Source organism: Heteronotia binoei, chromosome 14, assembly GCF_032191835.1.
Source record: "Heteronotia binoei isolate CCM8104 ecotype False Entrance Well chromosome 14, APGP_CSIRO_Hbin_v1, whole genome shotgun sequence".
In the NCBI taxonomy this organism is placed as follows: domain Eukaryota; kingdom Metazoa; phylum Chordata; class Lepidosauria; order Squamata; family Gekkonidae; genus Heteronotia; species Heteronotia binoei.
Window position 1 is genome coordinate 15,094,921 of NC_083236.1, and position 18,094 is coordinate 15,113,014.

Sequence of the window (18,094 nt, forward strand, 5' to 3'; positions counted from 1 at the left end):
ATAAGAGTCCGCGCACTTAACCACTACACCAAACTGGCTCTCCGAGTGCCCAGTCTGCTTGCCACAGAACAGGCATGACCAGACTTGCCTGCTTCCAAACTCACCGTGGAGCCGGACATATTCGCCGATACGATCTGCAGTCTCTGGCGAGAGCCCCTTCTCCCCGACCATTTCACTCTTCACGTCCTCCCAGGGCATCTGTGTACGACAGGAGAGTCAGGCAGACCCTGCTGGAAGGGGCCATTCTTACTCCATTCTGGTTGTTCCCAGCAGCCTGGGATAGTTCGGAAGCATTTCCCTCCCACTCCTACTCTGACTCCACAGAATCCTGCCACACTTCTAATCCATTCTGCTTCTGCTCTTCAGCTCCTCAAGCATGAAATGCAGCAAGAAGAATATTTTGCAGTCACGTGTCTCTTTTAAAAAATGCCAAGTTTAAGTAGAAAAATAAATATCGAATTAATCTTGAAGTTTTATTCTGGGCATCAGCTCTCGTATAGGAACATAAAAGCTTATATCAAGGGTTAAACTTTGCTGGTCTTGAAGGTGCCACTGGACTCCAACTTTGTTTTGAAACAGAAATATAAGATACTGGAATGATTTTTTGTTCACAGAGTATTGGAGGGCAGGGGAAGTATCTACAACAGATGAAAAATGAAATGCCACCATGGAAAAGTTAACTATGCAACTTTGTTCTACTGAACATAGACCAAGATGTGTTGGGCCTTTCAAACACGAGCCATCATTTATTAACTACAGGCACCACAAACATGAACTTGAATTAATGAATGCATTTGGAAAAAGGAAAGTTCCCCTGTGAAAGCGCCAGTCGTTTCCGACTCTGGGGTGACGTTACTTTCACAACGTTTTCATGGCAGACTTTTTAAGGGGTGGTTTGCCATTGCCTTCTCCAGTCATCTACACTTTCCCCCCAGCAAGCTGGGGACTCATTTTACCAACCTCCGAGGGATGGAAGGCTGAGTCAACCTGGAGCCGGCTACCTGAACCCAGCTTCTGCTGGGGATTGAACTCAGGTCGTGAGCAGAGCTTAGGACTGCAGTACTGCAGCTTTAACACTTTGCGCCACGGGGCTCTTGCAATGAATGCATTTACCTGGCCCGTAAAAACTGCCTGCTATTGTATATAAAACGTAGTAAATTATCTCTAAAACTTCATTTGGTACTCATTCCCAGAAATTCACACACAAAAAAAAGCTCACAGAAGACCTGTCCAGGGTATAGGAGAGGTCTGCAAGTAAGCTTGCTCATGTCAGCTGGATATGAGTCTTCCTCTACCAAACCTGCTGTCATGATCCTAGGCCTAGTGTGGTCTACGGGCTCCAGGGAAGCCTGTGTAGGAGTGGCTAGTAGGCTTATACCTCCCAGGATCCCTTCTGCCCCCCTGATTGGATTAAAGCAGTTTTGCAGGGAAAACTTGCCCAGAAGGGTGGGACCTGGGAGGAAAGCATAAATAAGCCAAGCTGCAGACTCAGGGTTGTTCTCTTTGGAGTGGTTGCAGCCAGAGAGAGGTGGTTCTCTCTGGAGCTGGAAGGAGGTTGCAGCCAGAGAGGGATCTCTCATCCAAGGTGGGCGAGTTGGTTTGAAGCAGGGAATATCTAGCTGGTTGTATCAGGGCTGTTTATTTCTTTGTCCCAACCTTTACTGTGTTTCTTTATTCACTACTGTACTAAAAAGTTTTACAACCCACTTATTGTACACTTATAATAAACCTGCTATTATTGTTAAACTGCTGGGTCCGCATGTCTCTTCGGTCACAGTTAAAAGGTGCTTGCTAATAAAGAAGATACAGGGTGCTTTGGGCCTAGGGTTGCCAAGTCCAATTCAAGAAATATCTGGGGACTTTGGGGGTGGAGCCAGGAGACATTGGGGTGGAGCCAAGATCAAGGCTGTGACAAGCATAATTGAACTCCAAAGAGAGTTCTGGCCATCACATTTAAAGGGACGGCACCTTTTCAATGCCTTCCTTCCATAGGAAATAATGATAGATAGGGGCACCTTCTTTTGGGACTCAACCCCTGGTCCAATCTTTTTGAAACTTGGGGGGTATTTTTGGGAGAGGCACTAGATGTTATACTGAATATTTGGTGCCTCTACCCCAAAAAACAGCCCCCCCCCCAGAGCCCCAGATACCTTCAGATCAATTCTCCATGATTTTCTATGGGAATATATCTCCATAGGGAATAATAGTGTTCCCAGAAGTCATTTCCCTCCCCTCTCCCCGCTTTCTGACAACCCTGAAGCGGGGTGGGGGGGTGGGGGGGAGGGCCTCCAAACCAGGGGATCCCCTGCCCCCACCTGGGGATTGGCAACCCTATTTGGGCCCTCCCATGCAGACCCTTACCAGAGTGGTGGCAGCCAGCAGAAGGACCTTCCTAGTCCTTTGCTGTGTGACACCTTTTAGTATTCTAAGAATAGGTTCGCACACACAATCACAGCTTGAGCTTGCTGGGGCAAACAATGAGAGGGTTCTTTGCTTTGGCCAAGAAAAAAAGCCTTCAGGCTCAACAGCTCATTCCTCACCGAATCAACGCCCTCTCCATCTCGATGTAATTGCACCATTGTGCCTCAGGTCAGAGCTGCGATTTCCATGATAACAAGGCACATCTATTTTTAAGGTCCCTGCAATTCCAAGGAGTTCTCTCTCACCACTGAAAGTGAACAGTCTCTAATTTGTGGAGCCCCCAACCTCCCATTTAAGGCCTACTCCAAATCTGGGGCCAGGATTTCCAGGAATGGAGCTTGTTCAATAGCAGATATGCAGGCAGCTGGTTTGGCCTTGAACTCCAGGGCTTTTTTTGTAGCAGGAACTCCTTTGCACATTAGGCCACACACGCCTGTTGCGTGTGCTTACATATTGAAGGCACAATCACAAATTATTCCTATGAGAAGAAAAATGGGAGGAGCCTAAAGAAGCCAAGGTGACTCCATAAGCAGCTTTCTGAGGACCTGAGAAATAAAAAAAAGACTCATTTAGGAAATGGAAACAGGGCCTTATAACCAAAGGTGAATATAAAAAAGGACTTACAGGGCTCTTCTTACAGGGCCTACTGTAAACTCTTGGAGGACTGGCTACATCAGGTGGTGTGGCCTAATATGCAAAGGAATTCCTGCTACAAAAAAAGCCCTGTTGAACCCTAAGAGGTTCCCAACAGCCCCACAGAGCTGTTTGTCTCATTCAACACGGCCAGGCCGTTCCCTGGTTGATTCTTCTTACAAGTCACAAAGAGACTGCATTTTGTAGGACCAAATATTGCCAGCAAGAAATCACAGAAAGCTTCCAGAGGTGTTTTTTTTCCTCCCTGATCAAACTGCAGTTTCAGATGAGTTATCTGGAGCAGTTTTCTAGATGTCTGCTGGGCAAGTTTACTGTATGCAGAAGAAGGGAGTGGGTTTAAAGTATCTGATCGCCCCAAGAAAAAAAAACATTTTGCTCCTCCCCCTTTCTAAACAGCACAATGTGAGTTCACAAGTTCACTTTTTTGTCGTGTTTAGCATCTCTTGCTAGCCTAAGCTCATACTGAGCTTCAACTTTCCTAACTTTCTCTCTACAGGCACTGGCTATTTGTTTATATTCACCTTTGGTTATAAGGCCCTGTTTCCATTTCCTAAATGAGTCTTTCTTACTTCTCAAGTCCTCAGAAAGCTGCTTATGGAGCCACCTTGGCTTCCTCCCGTTTTTTTTCTCCTTATAGGAATCATTTGTGATTGTGCCTTCAATATGTCACTTTTAAGAAACTCCACTACTCTGGAATGAGGGTCCCTTGGGAAGGCCCAGAGTGCCCTCCCAAGCCCTTCCGATCCCTTCCTTTGGCCAAGAAAACAGGCGTGTCGACCAGGTTTATTTTACACAGGGAAATCTAAAAAGGGCACGTGAACAGGTGAAGGGGGACCCCTGAATAATTAATGAATACCCCTATAATAATGGATGAAAGCATGTTTCTGCCTTCAAAAAGAGGGTGTCTGATGCAACGTTTGTTAGAAGCAGACAGAACTCAGTGGGTGTGGATTCACAGATGTGTATTGGATAACACAAAGAGGTCTCACTGAGAAACTTCTTGCAAGAGCTGATAACGCAGGGAGACAGAAGGTATAGAAAAATACTAGAAGGAGAGCAAGGGGGTGGGGAATGTTGAGTTAGATAAGTTTGGGGGGCCTGCCTGCTTGTTTGGGTGTGAATAAAACTGACTGGGTGTAGGATGATTTTAACTTAGTCATTTTAGAGGCTTATGGCCGGCTAAGTTCTGCTTTAGGCACCAAAGTAAAATTCGCTTCATACCAGCAATGTGTGCGGACCTCATTATTTCTCTGCTTCACAGGTAAGGTGCTTTAAACTATATAAGTAACGTGGGTAAAGAAAAATAAACATAAAGTCCCCAACGCAACTAAACTTAACTGTCCTAGTCTGTTAGGCTCCAGGCCTCGGCCTGCTCACTCTCTCCCTCAGCGTGAGGGTCTTCCTCCTAACAGCATGCATCCTGCCTGCTTGACGTCTCAGAAGGAAAGAACAGTGTCTGTCTCCTGAGAGCGCTTTAAAACAAGTCCCCTCAGTCTACTTGGACACCGACTGGCTGAAACCAGCACCAAGCATTCTGGGGATTGTAGGCTGTCTCCTCCTACTGAGACACAGGCCTTACAGGCTCCCTAGGCCCACTAGGCCTCTGTCTCACAGCACAGCGCAGATCATGACATTAGGGAATTATTTTTTGGCACAGATGGGAGAAGGAAACAAACATGTAGCACATAAATCACTGAGCACCGTTTGCATCACAATGTATCTCTCTTTGCCTTGACACCAAGGTTAGTAAATGCAGCTCCTACAAGAGCTATGAAACTAAGGGGGAACCCTGCACCCCCCTCTTTAATTCCATCCCTCCTTCCAGCGGCTCCATTGGCTCTTGTGCTCTCTTCCCACTCTAGGTCTTCAGGTGACCTCTGTAATAGGAGTGAAGAACTTGCAAGCCTGCCTATTTTCCCCTTTTTCCTTGTTTCACACACAGTAGAAATAGTCACCTACCTATGGGTCAGTACATTTGATGGGAGTCCCGTGAGAGCATCTCCACAGCACTTCTTGGAAAGGAAGACACTGCTGTGGTTTCTAGCCTCTTGAACCTGGAACAAACAGCTCCTCTGCCCCAAAGGCACCCACAACTTCAAGCCCTTACCTTGTCCAGCTTGTCCACCGTGGAGCAAATGGTTCGAAATTTGCTGTCTGGGACCCCACAAACAGCAAACATCCCATCAAGAATGCGGCGGTCATTGACCTGCAAGAGTGTTACAGTTTTTCTCAGAAGGAACCCATGACTTTTCTCTGTGTGTGTGCGTGCGTGTGTCAGGGGGAGCAATGGGGAAAGAATGTCTGTCTCTTTACTTCCTTTTCTTATGTCACTATTCCACCTACAAAGCTGGCGAGTAAATTTTCACACTTGGAAGGGGTTCAATGGTTAGCAGCCCAAAACGGATGCATCTCTTTGCTTTCCCTTCACCAATAGAGAAGGCACAGAAAGAGCAGGTGGGCTTGCAGGAGAGAAGTACAGGGTTCTCCCACTGCTTCCGCCATCCTCCTACAAGAGGAGGGATGGTCTGAAAACTCAGCGAGGGTGAAGGGACATCCGGGGACTTCATCCTCCTGCTGCACGCTGTCTCCTTTATCTAGTTATCGTGACAAAAGAGACACAAATGCTGCTCATCCTCAGTCACCAGTCTGATAGATCCAAGTGGGCAGCCGTGTTGGTCTGAAGCAGCTGAACGAAGCAGGAGTGCAACTTGACTCCTACTTTGTTCAACTGGTCTGAGAAGTAAGTAGAAACAGCAGGAAAGTAAAAGACATAAAGTAAAGTAAAGACAGGCACAGCAGCAGAAGAAAGGAAAGTGCTTGTGTCTCCCCTCCGCCTCAGGTGAAGTTAATGATCTACAAATATTGCCTTGCTTTTGGGGGGGGGGAGGCGGATGTGGGGGGGCGGTCTAACAAAGCACCTGGTGTCCGGCTGCATCAGCCATTTGAAGACTGGCAAAAAAAAAGGGGGGGTGCAGCAAGAGAAACTGTCAGGCTCCTCCAAACAGGCCCCATGTTTCTTAAGTGCCTGCTGTTTGTCACCAGTGATAAGATTTGAGGGAGACTTCTAAACTGCATAAGATTCAGAGTCGGTCTTCCAAGGGCACAGCTGTTTGTGCATAAAGACATTTATTATCTGCCAGCAGAAGGGGCTGCTGTTGCTTTGAAGGCAAGAGGCCCCAGGTTCCCTTCTTTGCATCTTCTGTTAAAAGGGCTGGGGATGACCTCTCTCCCCTCAAGACTCTGGAGAGCTGCTGCCAGGAGGACTGAAGGGCACTGGGCTAGGCGGGTCAGTCGTCTTGACTCCACAGGAGGCCCCCATGGTGTGTTCGCTTAACTCTGCACGTAGTACAAATGTACAAAACATCAGCATATAATTTAATAATGCAATCAGAGGTGCTAACAGAGAATTGGTAAAATTAGATAAAATAGAATGTAAAAACAACAATCCTGTAAGGACCTAATCCCAAAGTCCATTTACATAGATATAGGTTTAAAAGTGCATAAAACAACATTTGGCCTCTCCTGTCTAAGCGACCGTGGCCTATTTATATCTTGGGTGCACAGACCTAGTGACCTGCTGATGCAGAACGCACCCCTGGCATGAGTCCAGCAGACACTGAAGAAGAAGTGATTGCCCGCTATGCTGTTAGTAACTACCAAAATTAGTTGACTAAATTTTTGTAGTGATGTTTTAATGAACTGTTTTAGCAATGATTGTATGATTTTACCGGACTATATGTTTTAAGCTGCCCTAAGCCCGCTATGGGGTAAAAAAAGGTAAAGCTGCAAGCACCAGTCGTTTCCGACTCTGGGGTGACGTTGCTTTCACAACACTTTCACGGCAGACTTTTTACGGGGTGAACATATGAACATATGAAGCTGCCTTATACTGAATCAGACCCTTGGTCCATCAAAGTCAGTATTGTCTTCTCAGACTGGCAGCGGCTCTCCAGGGTCTCAAGCTGAGATTTTTCACACGTATTTGCCTGGACCCTTTTTTGGAGATGCCGGGGATTGAACCTGGGACCTTCTGCTTCCCAAGCAGATGCTCTACCACTGAGCCACTGTCGCTTGCCATTGCCTTCCCCAGTCATCTATGCTTTCCCTCCAGCAAGCTGGGTACTAATTTTACCGACCTCGGAAGGATGGAAGGCTGAGTCAACCTTGAGCTAGCTACCTGAAAACCCAGCTTCCACCGGGATCAAACTCAGGTCGTGAGCAGAGCTTAGGACTGCGGTACTGCAGCTTTACCACTCTGTGCCATGGGGCTGCTGCTACAGAGTACGGCGGGATATAAATAAAATATTGTCTCCATATGTGAGACCCAATACCAAATGCATTTCAACATCTGGCTTTCCTTGGTGATAGAAGTCAGACTGAGCACTCCATTAATTTAACAATAACAGGCAGAAAACTGACCATACACAGAACAGACCTTCTTAAGTCCAATCAGAAATTCTCAGAGGAAGGCCAGGTACCAAAACACAAGTCTGATTGTATTATTACATTATATACTGATGTTTTGTATATTTGTACTACATGCAGTTATGTTTTACTTTTTCTTTGTCCTGTCCTTTCTCATGCAGCGTTGAGTTTTTCTCCCCTTTTTTGGGTCGTACTCCTCTGCACATTTTAATGCTGCTGACAAAGCTTGGAGTGCTGAGGAACCTGCTTCGGGGAAGGGCTTGAACTGCTTACATTTTGGGTTCCTTTGAATCCAATAACCCAGGAAAACTGAATGTTTCCCCTCCTCTTGCATGTACGGAGGGGGGGAGGGGGGCAATCGACTCCTGACAGATAGCAGAAATGATTCTGTCAGAAGCAACGAATCAATCAAGACATCTCTTTCCCTCTATAGCTTGCAAACCCACATTGTACGGCATGTGGGCAAAGAAGTGTTTGACAAAAAAAACAGGACTCCCCTTTTCAAGTGGACGTACTTCTGGGCCCTTTCCAAAAGTCTACAGAAGATAAGGCAAAAAGCAAACTGTTTCACAGAATCATAGAGCTGGAAGAGGCCACAGAGGCCATCTAGTCCAACCCCCTGTTCAATGCAGGATCAGCCTAGAGCATCCCTGACAAGTGTTTGTCCAGCCGCTGCTTGAAGACTGCCAGTGAGGGGGACCTCGAAACCTCCCTAGGCAGCTGATTCCACTACTGAACCACTCTTACTGTAGAATTCCCCCACCCTAATATCCAGACCTTTTTGCCCATAATTTAAACCCATAACTGAAAGACCTGCTTTCTGCTCCCCATAGGAACAGCTCCCTGCCCTCCTCTAAATGCCAGCCCTTCTGACATTTAAAGAGAACAATTGTGCCCCCCCTCAGCCTCCTCTTCTCCAGACTGAATGTTCCCAGGTTCCTTGGACTTTCCTCATAGGGCTTGGTCCCCGGGCCCCTGATCATCCTTATCACTCTCTTCTGCTGCACCCTACTGTTTGCTAGGGCAGAACTCTTACCATGGCAACAAATGAGAGTGCCCCCAAATACAAGAAAGGAAAAGGGGGTGAAGAAAATACTGAGGATGGTTGTGGAGACATAACAGGTGGTTATCAGCTGCTGTTCTTTGTTCCAGCTCTGGGATTTTGCTGTTGTTGCAAAGGACACAAAAGGCAGCTGTAAAAAAATCTTTCCCGCACGCATTCAGGATAACACTGCACGCAACCCCAACCTTATTCTCACCTTGATAAGAAAATCTCCCAGTTGCAGGGCACTCAGGATCTCGTGCACAATCTTCAGGCACTCTGCATCAGGAATCATGGGGTCATACTGGCCGGCAATGTCAAAATCCTGGGGGCACAAAAGGGCAGGCAATGAAAACACCCACAGCTGCTAGTGAAAAGGGGCAGTTGACACAGAACCCTACACAGCTGAGCTACTGGTTAAATGCAATTCAAGAAGGACACATATGCAAGACGGGCTTTTATGTAGCCCCTCTGCAGACACTGCGACATATGCCAAAAAAAGAGGCAGGTCTCTGGTGCAAAAAGCTCCAGAAATTCAGGTTCTGTGTCCTGGAAAACAAAAAAGACACCTCCCTTTCACCCGAACCAGTCATCGATAATTCCCTATCACATCCACCTCTCCAAGCAAATTTTTAATGAACTCTTACCTTCAAACAGACAGTAGAATAAGTCATACAAACTGAATATTTCTTCCAGATTGTATATATAATTTACAATTCTGAGAATTATAATTTTAATTGGATGCACAAGGGCTCCAATTCCGATTTCACTGGAGGTGGGGGAGGGGGAAAGGAAGCATGAAAAGATAAAAAATGCAGAGGTCAAGGTTTTTAAAAAATATATAATTGATGTAGATAGATCCCATTAGGCCGCCATGTTGGACTGAAGCATAGAACAAAGCCGTGCACCTTTAAGACCAACTAAGTTTTATTCAGAATGTAAGCTTTCGTACGCTCTTAAGCAGACTTCATCAGACAAAATGGGAATGGCAAGCAGCAATACTTAATATAAGTGGGCAGTGTGGAATCATGGGCATGTTTTTAGCAGATTAAAAGAATCACCAATAGGGATCTGTGTTTGTTAGTGTAGGACAAAACAGGGTTAAAAAAAATTGGAGTGATAAAAAGCAGACTGCCGTCGTAGGTGCGGATGCCATAAATCTAGGCAACATTCCGGCTTTGTTGGTTTAAATAGAGGACAAGGTTTCTCAAGAGATTATAACATCCATATAGTTTGCCATCAGATGGGTTGGTATATGCAATAAGACAAACAGCCAATATCCCCCATTTGAATATGTCAATACAAAAAGACAAAAAACAACAACAAAACCCCCCAAATATTCTGATACACTGTTCTAAAAGAGAAATAATATAAGTTAGCCCCTAGAAAAACAGGGTGCATTATAGTGGAAGGTGGTTTAGTAAATGTAATGAGACAAACAGCCCACATCCCTCATTTGAGCATGTCAACACAAAAAAAACCCATTCTGATACACTGTTCTAAAAGAGAAATACATCGGAACACTGTGGATGCACAGCTATACTCAGCGACAGCTGGCTTAGCATTCAAGAACAGAATGGAGAGAGAAATTGCTGAATTACAAATTATCATGAAACTTGGAACAAACACCTCCCCAGGGCGGAACAGGGATACTGGTTTCTTATCTCATTACATATGCTAAGGACTGTGACAAATGCTGAAAGCTCACAAGCATCAACCCCCCACCCCACCCCGGGACAACAACTGCTCCTCCATGCTGCCCCCTAGGGGTGGTCTTTGTGCTTAGTTCAATTGGCATTTGTTTGGCAGGTAACCTGAAGGACAAGGAGATGGGCAAGGAATGTGAAGCAGCTCTCCAGCAGCTCCAAAAGCAACTCCGGCAGAGGGAGGACCATGGATCCAAGAGGGGGTGGGGTGGAGAAGCATCAGTTGCCAAGCCAGAGAAGGGAAATGCAGCAGGAGTCCTGTGGAAGGAAGGCCAAGCAGAGCCTCACCAAAGGCCCCCGCAGGTACTCACACACTGGTAGAACTCTCGGTAGCGGCCCCTCGTCATGGCAGGGTTGTCTCGCCTGTACACCTTGGCAATGTGGTACCGCTTAATATTGCTGATCTTATTCATTGCCAAATAACGGGCAAATGGCACCTGAGAAGAGAAGGCTAAGGAGAACATCTCAGCCCAGTGGCAGCACTTTTATGCTTCCAAGGACAGCCAGCAAAAGAGAGAGAGAGAGCGCGCGCAGCAGAAGACATCACCACACAGTCACCTCTGTTGTAAGCATGACAAGCAAAGGGGAGAAAACCATCTGCCACTTCAGGATGGTTCAAAAAATCTGCAGCCTCAGATTTACCCTACTTTGGCAGGTGAGAACAGGCATGGCAGCTGCAGAGACTAACACTGCGCTCAGGTACTGCTAGCTTTTACCCACCCAGATTTTGGAGATGAAAATACTCCCTTACCATCTAACTATGAGAGAACTGTCACAGTTTGAACGATGAGGCACAGGGCTCAAAATCTGGACATTTAGGATCTTTAAAGTGCAACTGCAACTCCAGAATCCTCTGTAGAAAGCTTTTAAAATGTGGAGAGTAAGTAAAAGGCAGTGAGAACCATCTCTGTGAAATGCACAAAAGTGAGAAGGGGCTCTGTTCTGGAAGCTGAGTTACTTATCCCCCTCCAGGGGGTGGCAGAAGCCCTCAATGGCCGTCTTGCCTCCCTCCTCTTCCTGGGTGGTCCCTCTGGGTTTGCCCCTCTTTCTTGGAATGAACTGCTGCATTCTCTCCTTGCTCCCTTTCCAAAATAGCAGGATTGGGTTTTATTTCCCCCACTTCTTGCAATAATTCAGTCTACCCAATTGCAAAAATATAATCAGCATTGTGGAGATGGGGCCCAGAGATATCGGGATAAAGATCCTACTAAAAGACACCAAGAGGCAAAATGAGCAGGTGATATAAGCAAATGAGTACAAACTCAGTTTTCTCTTTTTCTAAAAGGCCCCTAGTGAAAGAGTATCAAGACAAGGGCCAGAAGGAATACTCCAAAAGCATTTTTAGTAAAATGTGTTAACAGTAGTGGAGCACAACAGCTATGAAGCCTGCAAGAGAGTATCAAATGTGTAGCTCAAAACTTAGCATTAAGCTTTAAATTAGGAAGGTTGTCATAACCCCCACCCCCAAATATCTGCACTGACTCAAGGTCCCAAATAGCACAACCCTCTTTCCCTGTTTGTCTCAAAATAGCAATTGCAAGGAGCTGCACCCAAGTTGTGGCATGCAAAAACCAAAAGCAGTCGGGGTGCATCCCCAGTTCTTGAACAATTTCTGCCAGCGACGGGATCTGCGGATTTTGCCTAGAGTGTCAGGTCTGCTCAAGGGCACTTCCTGCCCAGGCAAGGAACAAGGATACAGTCAAGTCATAACGAAGGGACAGCAGCTCTCCACCTTGGTCCTTCAGGTCATAGATGAGCTTGGAGTCCTCTCCATACTTCCCTGTCAAAGTTTCCTACATGGGGGGGAGAGGGGAAGCACAGAAAAAAACCCAAAATGATGAAAATGTTGTGTCATGGGCTTCTATAGGATAGGACAATAAATCTTAACTTGCAAATCTGTCCTAAAAGGCCCCAATTCCTTGGGGATCCACATGCCTCTTCCCACCAGCATATGAGGAAAAGGGCTTGCTCACCCTTCAGTCCATTGCATGCAGTGTTCCCTCTGAGTTAGTGTGAGCTAGCTCACAGCTTTTTAGCCTCTGGCTCACACCTTTTTGTCTTAGCTCAGGAAAAATGGCCCCAGAGCAAACTAATGTATTCAGTAACTCACAACCTCAATGCCAGGAGCTCACGAAGTAGAATTTTTGCTCACAAGACTCCGCAGCTTAGAGGGAGTATTGGTTGCATCCTGCCTTTGGAAGCACCGAGGCGGCCCTTCTTTGCTGGCTCTCTGGAATTCCCTCCACTGCTTGTTTTCAGAGAAGATTGTCAGATTTTGCTACCTTCCTTTCAGACATTTAGGCTTCTACAACCCTTTGTTTTCAAGATTTAGATAAAAGTGAGCAGCTTTGGCGCTTTCTCGTAAAAAAAGAGAAAATAAAAGGGCTGCGCCAGTCACCGAGACAGAAAATAAGGCCAAGGCCAATGGTGCAAAACAGCATAAAATTTATTTTATTCATCAGTTAAAATCCCCCCCCAAATCCTCTAGATCAGGGGTGGCCAAACTGTGGCTTGGGAGCCACATGTGGCTCTTTCACACACATTGTGTAGCTCTCAAAGTCCCCACCGCCCATCAGCCAGTGTGGAGAAGACATTTCTCTCTTTAAATCAGGGGTCCCCAACGGGTACTGGGTCATGGTTTGAAATGGGCTGCGCAGCCTCGCCGCCCCCCCCACCCCCGCAGTGCCTCCCCTTCCCCCTGTTTTCACCATTTTAAGGCCGGGGAAGGGAAGGAGGCAAGGGCAGCGTTGCTTGCTGCTGCTGTGGTGGTTTCCCCGCCCATCAGCTGATCGGTGTGGGAGGGTGTTGGCCTGGGAGGCGATTCATAGCCCCTTCCATGGCCTTAAAATGATGAAAAGGGGGGGAGGCGAGGCAAATGGAAGGAGGGGGCAGCGAGGCTGCACAGGGGGTGAAGGAGGGAGGAGGAAAAGCTGTGGGGGGGGAGGTAGAATTGGGTGCCCCCACCCCAGGGCCAAAAAGGTTGGGGACCACTGCTTTAAATCACTTTGCCAAGCCAGCCAATGGCTTGGAGAATGCATTTAAAGTTGTTTTCTTTTCACCTCTCCCTCCTCCCTCCCACCATCTATTTGCCTTCTTTCATGTCTTCAAGCTCTCAAACATCGAATGTTCATGTCTTGTGGCTCTCAAACATCTGACATTTATTCTATGTGGCTCTTATGTTAAGCAAGTTTGGCCAGCCCTGCTCCAGACATTTCACCAACAGGCTTCTTCAGGGGCTACTGATCTCATACTTGTTTTGGAGAAATACTGCACAATTGACAGATTACCTGTTGGCAAAACATTTAGCAAATTTGGAGGATTTTAACAGTAATAAAATAGATTTTTATATTATTTTTGTGCCATTGGTATTGAAGTTATCTTCTACTCTTTAAAAAAAAAAAGGATGGGATGCAAGTTTAAATACATATGTAAAGTAACTGTCAGTCTATATTCCAGAGAAAGCTTCCACAGCTAAAACCCAGCTGTTCATGGAAATCTCTTCCACAACCTCCTTCAGCTGTCAGAAAGCGGCAGACAAATTAGGTTATGCATCATTTTGAAGCCAACACTGGTAATTATGTCTCTATCTTTCACCTATACCACTCTTGCCCATTTTATCTATTTCTGACATCTCTCCTTAATGGGAACCTAACTCAATTGATCCGATCTTTCTCCCCCTGCCACTTTATACTCACAACTCTTACTCTGTAAAGTAAATTAGGCTAAGAGAGACAAAGAAAGAGAGAGATTGGCCCAAGGTCATACAACAAGCTTTCCTAGCAGAGTGGGGGATTTGAACCTGCATCTCCCAGGTCTTATTTTGATGCTCTAGCCATTACACCATACTGTCCCATCTCACCTTGAGTTCAAATACTGGGGTATCTATTGTCTCAGCTCCATGACGCTTAAAGCAGTTGGTAATGATGCTGAAGACTTTCTCTCGGATGGCCATCTGCTTGGGGCTGTAGTCCCTGGTACCCTGAGAGCCCCAAATGGAAGAAATAAAGTTAGAAAGAGCCCGGAGCAATTTCCATTCCATATATCCAGGAAAAGGAGGTGGGCAACATGGCCATTCTGGAACACTGCTTCTCCAGCATTCAATAGTGGGATTAAATTTTCAAGTTTCTCTCTCAAAGTATCCTCTCTATAAGGAAAGTCTAAAGCATTTGGGTTTTAAACTGGGGGCAGGGAAGCCACAAGTGGAGACACAAATGACAGACTTAAAGAGTTTTGGATGGTGCAGAGAGAAAACAGACTAGAGCTTCATCCGGTCAATGCTTTTTCTTGTACACATGAACTCTTTTTCCGGTACACATGAACACACATATGAAGTTGTCCTATACTGAATCAAACCTTTGGTCCACCAAGGTTAGTATTGTCCACTCAGACTAGCAGCAGCTCTCCAAGGTCTCAGGTAGATGTCTTTCACATCACCTACTGCCTGGTCCTTTTAACTGGAGAAGCTGAGGACTGAACCTGCATACAAGGCAGATACTTTCCCACTGAGCCACAGCCCTTCATATGAGGCCAATTAAATCACCCAATTAAGTCTTCAGGCAGAAGATTAACAGAAACACAGTAGGCAACATCAGGGAAAGGCCTTGGCCTCTATGCCCTGCTGTTGGCCCTCCAGAGGAACTGGCTGGCCACTGTGTGAGACAGGATGCTGAACTAGATGGATCACTGGTCTGATCCAGCAGAACTCTTCTTATGTTCATCGTTTCCCCCCCGTAAGGCATGAAATTCAGCACAGTAAGATGTGATGGTTATCTAGGAATGCAGACAAGTTCTTGGAAAACAGGCCTATCAAATGCCGTCAGTGACACTAACTAACCGGTAACCCTCAATCTTACCATATTCAGAAACATCACAGTTCTGAAGACCAGGTGCTGAGGGAACCAGCATTTGGGCAGGGCTTGGCGATTCCATACTCTACTTAGAGGCTCCCTGCGAGCACGTCCCCAAGTGCCCGGTCTTCAGAACTGTGATGCTTAGCCCGATGCAGCACAGCTGCTCTTACCAGATGCTCTCTGGGGAAACACCAGCATGATTCCAAGACCAGCAGATGAGAAGCCAGAGGGTGGTGCTTAGAACTGCTTAACACAGCGGTCCTCAACAAGTCTATGCAATGGGGCTCTCTTCCATAAAAGTCGCCTTAAGACTGCATTAGATTCAGGCGGGTAGTTGTGTTGGTCTGAAGCAATAGAACAACATTTGAGTCTAGTGACACTTGTGAGACCAACAAATTGTGTTGGTCTTAAAGGTACCACTGGACTCAAAATGTTCTTATTAAGATTGCACTGTTAGCTAGTTGCAGAGGAAATAAGAAACAAATTCAGAGATATTCACCAGAAGGACACATAGAACAGAGATAGGAAGCTAAGTTGGCAATCCTGAGCACGCTTGCCCCTTGACATTTATGGACTTATACAGGGATAAATTGGGTGGAATTGGTACAAACATGCTGCTCTTATCCAGATGAATTGTGGTTACCAAAGCCTCGGTTTTAATTAAGCAGATGCTATATAAATTGTAGAACAATCTATTCCAGAAACTTTGCAGCCAGTGTATGGATATATGGTCACCTTACTGGTGACTGATTAACTGCAACATACACAAACACTTAAGACAGCAAAATAAGGCAAATGTTTTGCTGCCCTTTGACCTGGAACAAATTGTTTCTCCCAGCAGAGGTTCACCTTGGATTCTGGAGATTTTAACAGCACTGGCTATCAGGGAGAGACAAATGGGAGCCCGGCCCAAAAAAAGGGGATTAGGTTACATTCCAACAAGCAAACAAGCGTGGATGAAACAGGCTGCATATAAATCATTCTGAAGAGATAACAGCGGTTGGTTTGCTACAGTAAAAACAACAGGAATCTTGAGGCATCGGTTCATCCATACACCCCTGAACAGATTTATTACTTTTTTAATTGGATCTTGCTTTATCGGTACCCCAAGACAAGCCTTGACAAATTTTCTTTAGCTCAAAGAGCCAGTCTGAAAAAGCCAGATTCATTTTTCAGCCTTCAAGGTTTTTTGTATTTTAATGACCAAATTGTTGGTACTACATGGCCTAATCCTAGCCACTTCAGTTTCCCCTAAACTAAAGTGTTCTAGTCCATAAGTAAATATACAGATAACTCTGGCTTTCACTGCCACAAAATGCTAACCCAGCCTAACCTCTTCCCAGTTTCTTCCCACTCCATTATGGATTTAAAAAGAAGATGACGACGACATTGGATTTATATTCCGCCCTCCCGCTCAGAGTGGCTCACAATCTCCTTTACCTTCCTCCCCCACAACAGACACCCTGTGAGGTAGGTGGGGCTGAGAGGGCTCTCACAGCAGCCGCCCTTTCAAGGACAACCTCTGCCAGAGCTATGGCTGACCCAAGGCCATTCCGGCAGGTGCAAGTGGAGGAGTGGGGAATCATACCCGGTTCTCCCAGATAAGAGTCCGTGCACTTAACCACTACACCAAAGCACCATTTAATTGAGTATTGGCGTCAGTATGGAAAGCAGCTAGTTAAGAAATTATTTAATCCGCTACCAATAAATGGTGTAAAGTTAACATATAAACAAGCAAGGGCAAGAACTTTGTGCACACCTGTTTTGTGTCATGCAATAAAATATTCTGATGTTACATTTTTAAATAAGGTTAGGATTGGATCCAGCTGGCTTTTTTGTTCAATCTTGACCAGTCCTCTCAATTTATTTATTTAATTTATTTGTAGCTGGCCTTTCTCACTAAGATTCAAGATGGTTTGCACAGCATTAAGACAATGTAATCAACAGGATGAGACATCCAAAAAACAATGCAGTGGGACTATGATCCCTGAAATTAGAAATCATGCCACCCAGTTAGCAAAGGAAAAAGGAAAGGTCCCCTGTGCAAGCACCAGTCATTTCCGACTCTGGGGTGGCGATGCTTTCACATCGTTTTCTAAGAGATGCAATCTTCAAAGTTAAACAGAACTGCATTGGAATTATTTTCAAGTGATCACAAAACAGAATTTAGTGAACATGTTGCATCTCTTGAGATGGATTTTACTTCAAACAGCACGAAACATTTTCTGCATACTGACCACACCAGCAGTGCCATCTTAATAATAAGAGCAGCAAGCTTCAAATGTGCATTCACTACAGCTTATTTCCAAAGGGTCATAGGGCTGAAGATGTACCTGGTCTGTAACCTGATTATTTTTGGTAAGAAAAAAAAATCAATGGGCTTAAATATTAATGATTTGTGAATTATCAATGGAATAGATATCTTTTAAAGTAAGTCTGTGTTTAAAAGGGTATAAAATTATGTTTTAATAAAAATGTGGAGAACAGATTTTCAGGTAATATCTCTACGTGTACTATAACTAAAAAACTGTACCTCTGGCTAGAAGATTAATCATCTGATACTTTATCTTAGGGTTGCCAAGTCCAATTCAAGAAATATCTGGGGACTTTGGGGGTGGAGCTAGGAGACTTTGGGGGTGGAGCCAGGAGACATTGGGGGCGGAGCCAGGAGCAAGGGTGTGACAAGCATACTTGAACTCCAAGGGAGTTCTGGCCATCACATTTAAAGGGACAGCACACCTTTTAGAATGCCTTCCTTCCATAGAAAATAATGAAGGATAGGGGCACCTTCTTTTGGGGCTCATAGAATTGGGCCCCCTGGTCCAATCCTTTTGAAACTTGGGAGGTATTTTGGGGAGAGGCACTAGATGCTATACAGAAAATTTGGCACCTCTACCTCAAAAAACAGCCCCCCCCAGAGCCCCTGACACCCGCGGATCAATTCCCCATCATTCCCTATGGGAATCGTTCCTGGAGGTGCATAATGGCTGTGGGGG

The 18,094-nt window shown here is 45.6% G+C and overlaps 1 protein-coding gene across 1 annotated transcript in view; it reads right to left on the reverse strand.

Annotated features, from left to right (window-relative positions):
* Window positions 1-18,094, reverse strand: part of HARS1 (histidyl-tRNA synthetase 1) — a 36,143-nt gene that overhangs the window by 14,130 nt on the left and 3,919 nt on the right. The window contains exons 3-8 of the mRNA XM_060254462.1: window positions 14,108-14,227; window positions 11,946-12,041; window positions 10,560-10,685; window positions 8,760-8,867; window positions 5,183-5,281; window positions 105-198 (exon numbers count right to left, since the gene is read on the reverse strand). Of these exons, the coding sequence (XP_060110445.1) occupies window positions 105-198; window positions 5,183-5,281; window positions 8,760-8,867; window positions 10,560-10,685; window positions 11,946-12,041; window positions 14,108-14,227 (643 nt within the window). The remainder of the gene's footprint in view (window positions 1-104; window positions 199-5,182; window positions 5,282-8,759; window positions 8,868-10,559; window positions 10,686-11,945; window positions 12,042-14,107; window positions 14,228-18,094) is intronic.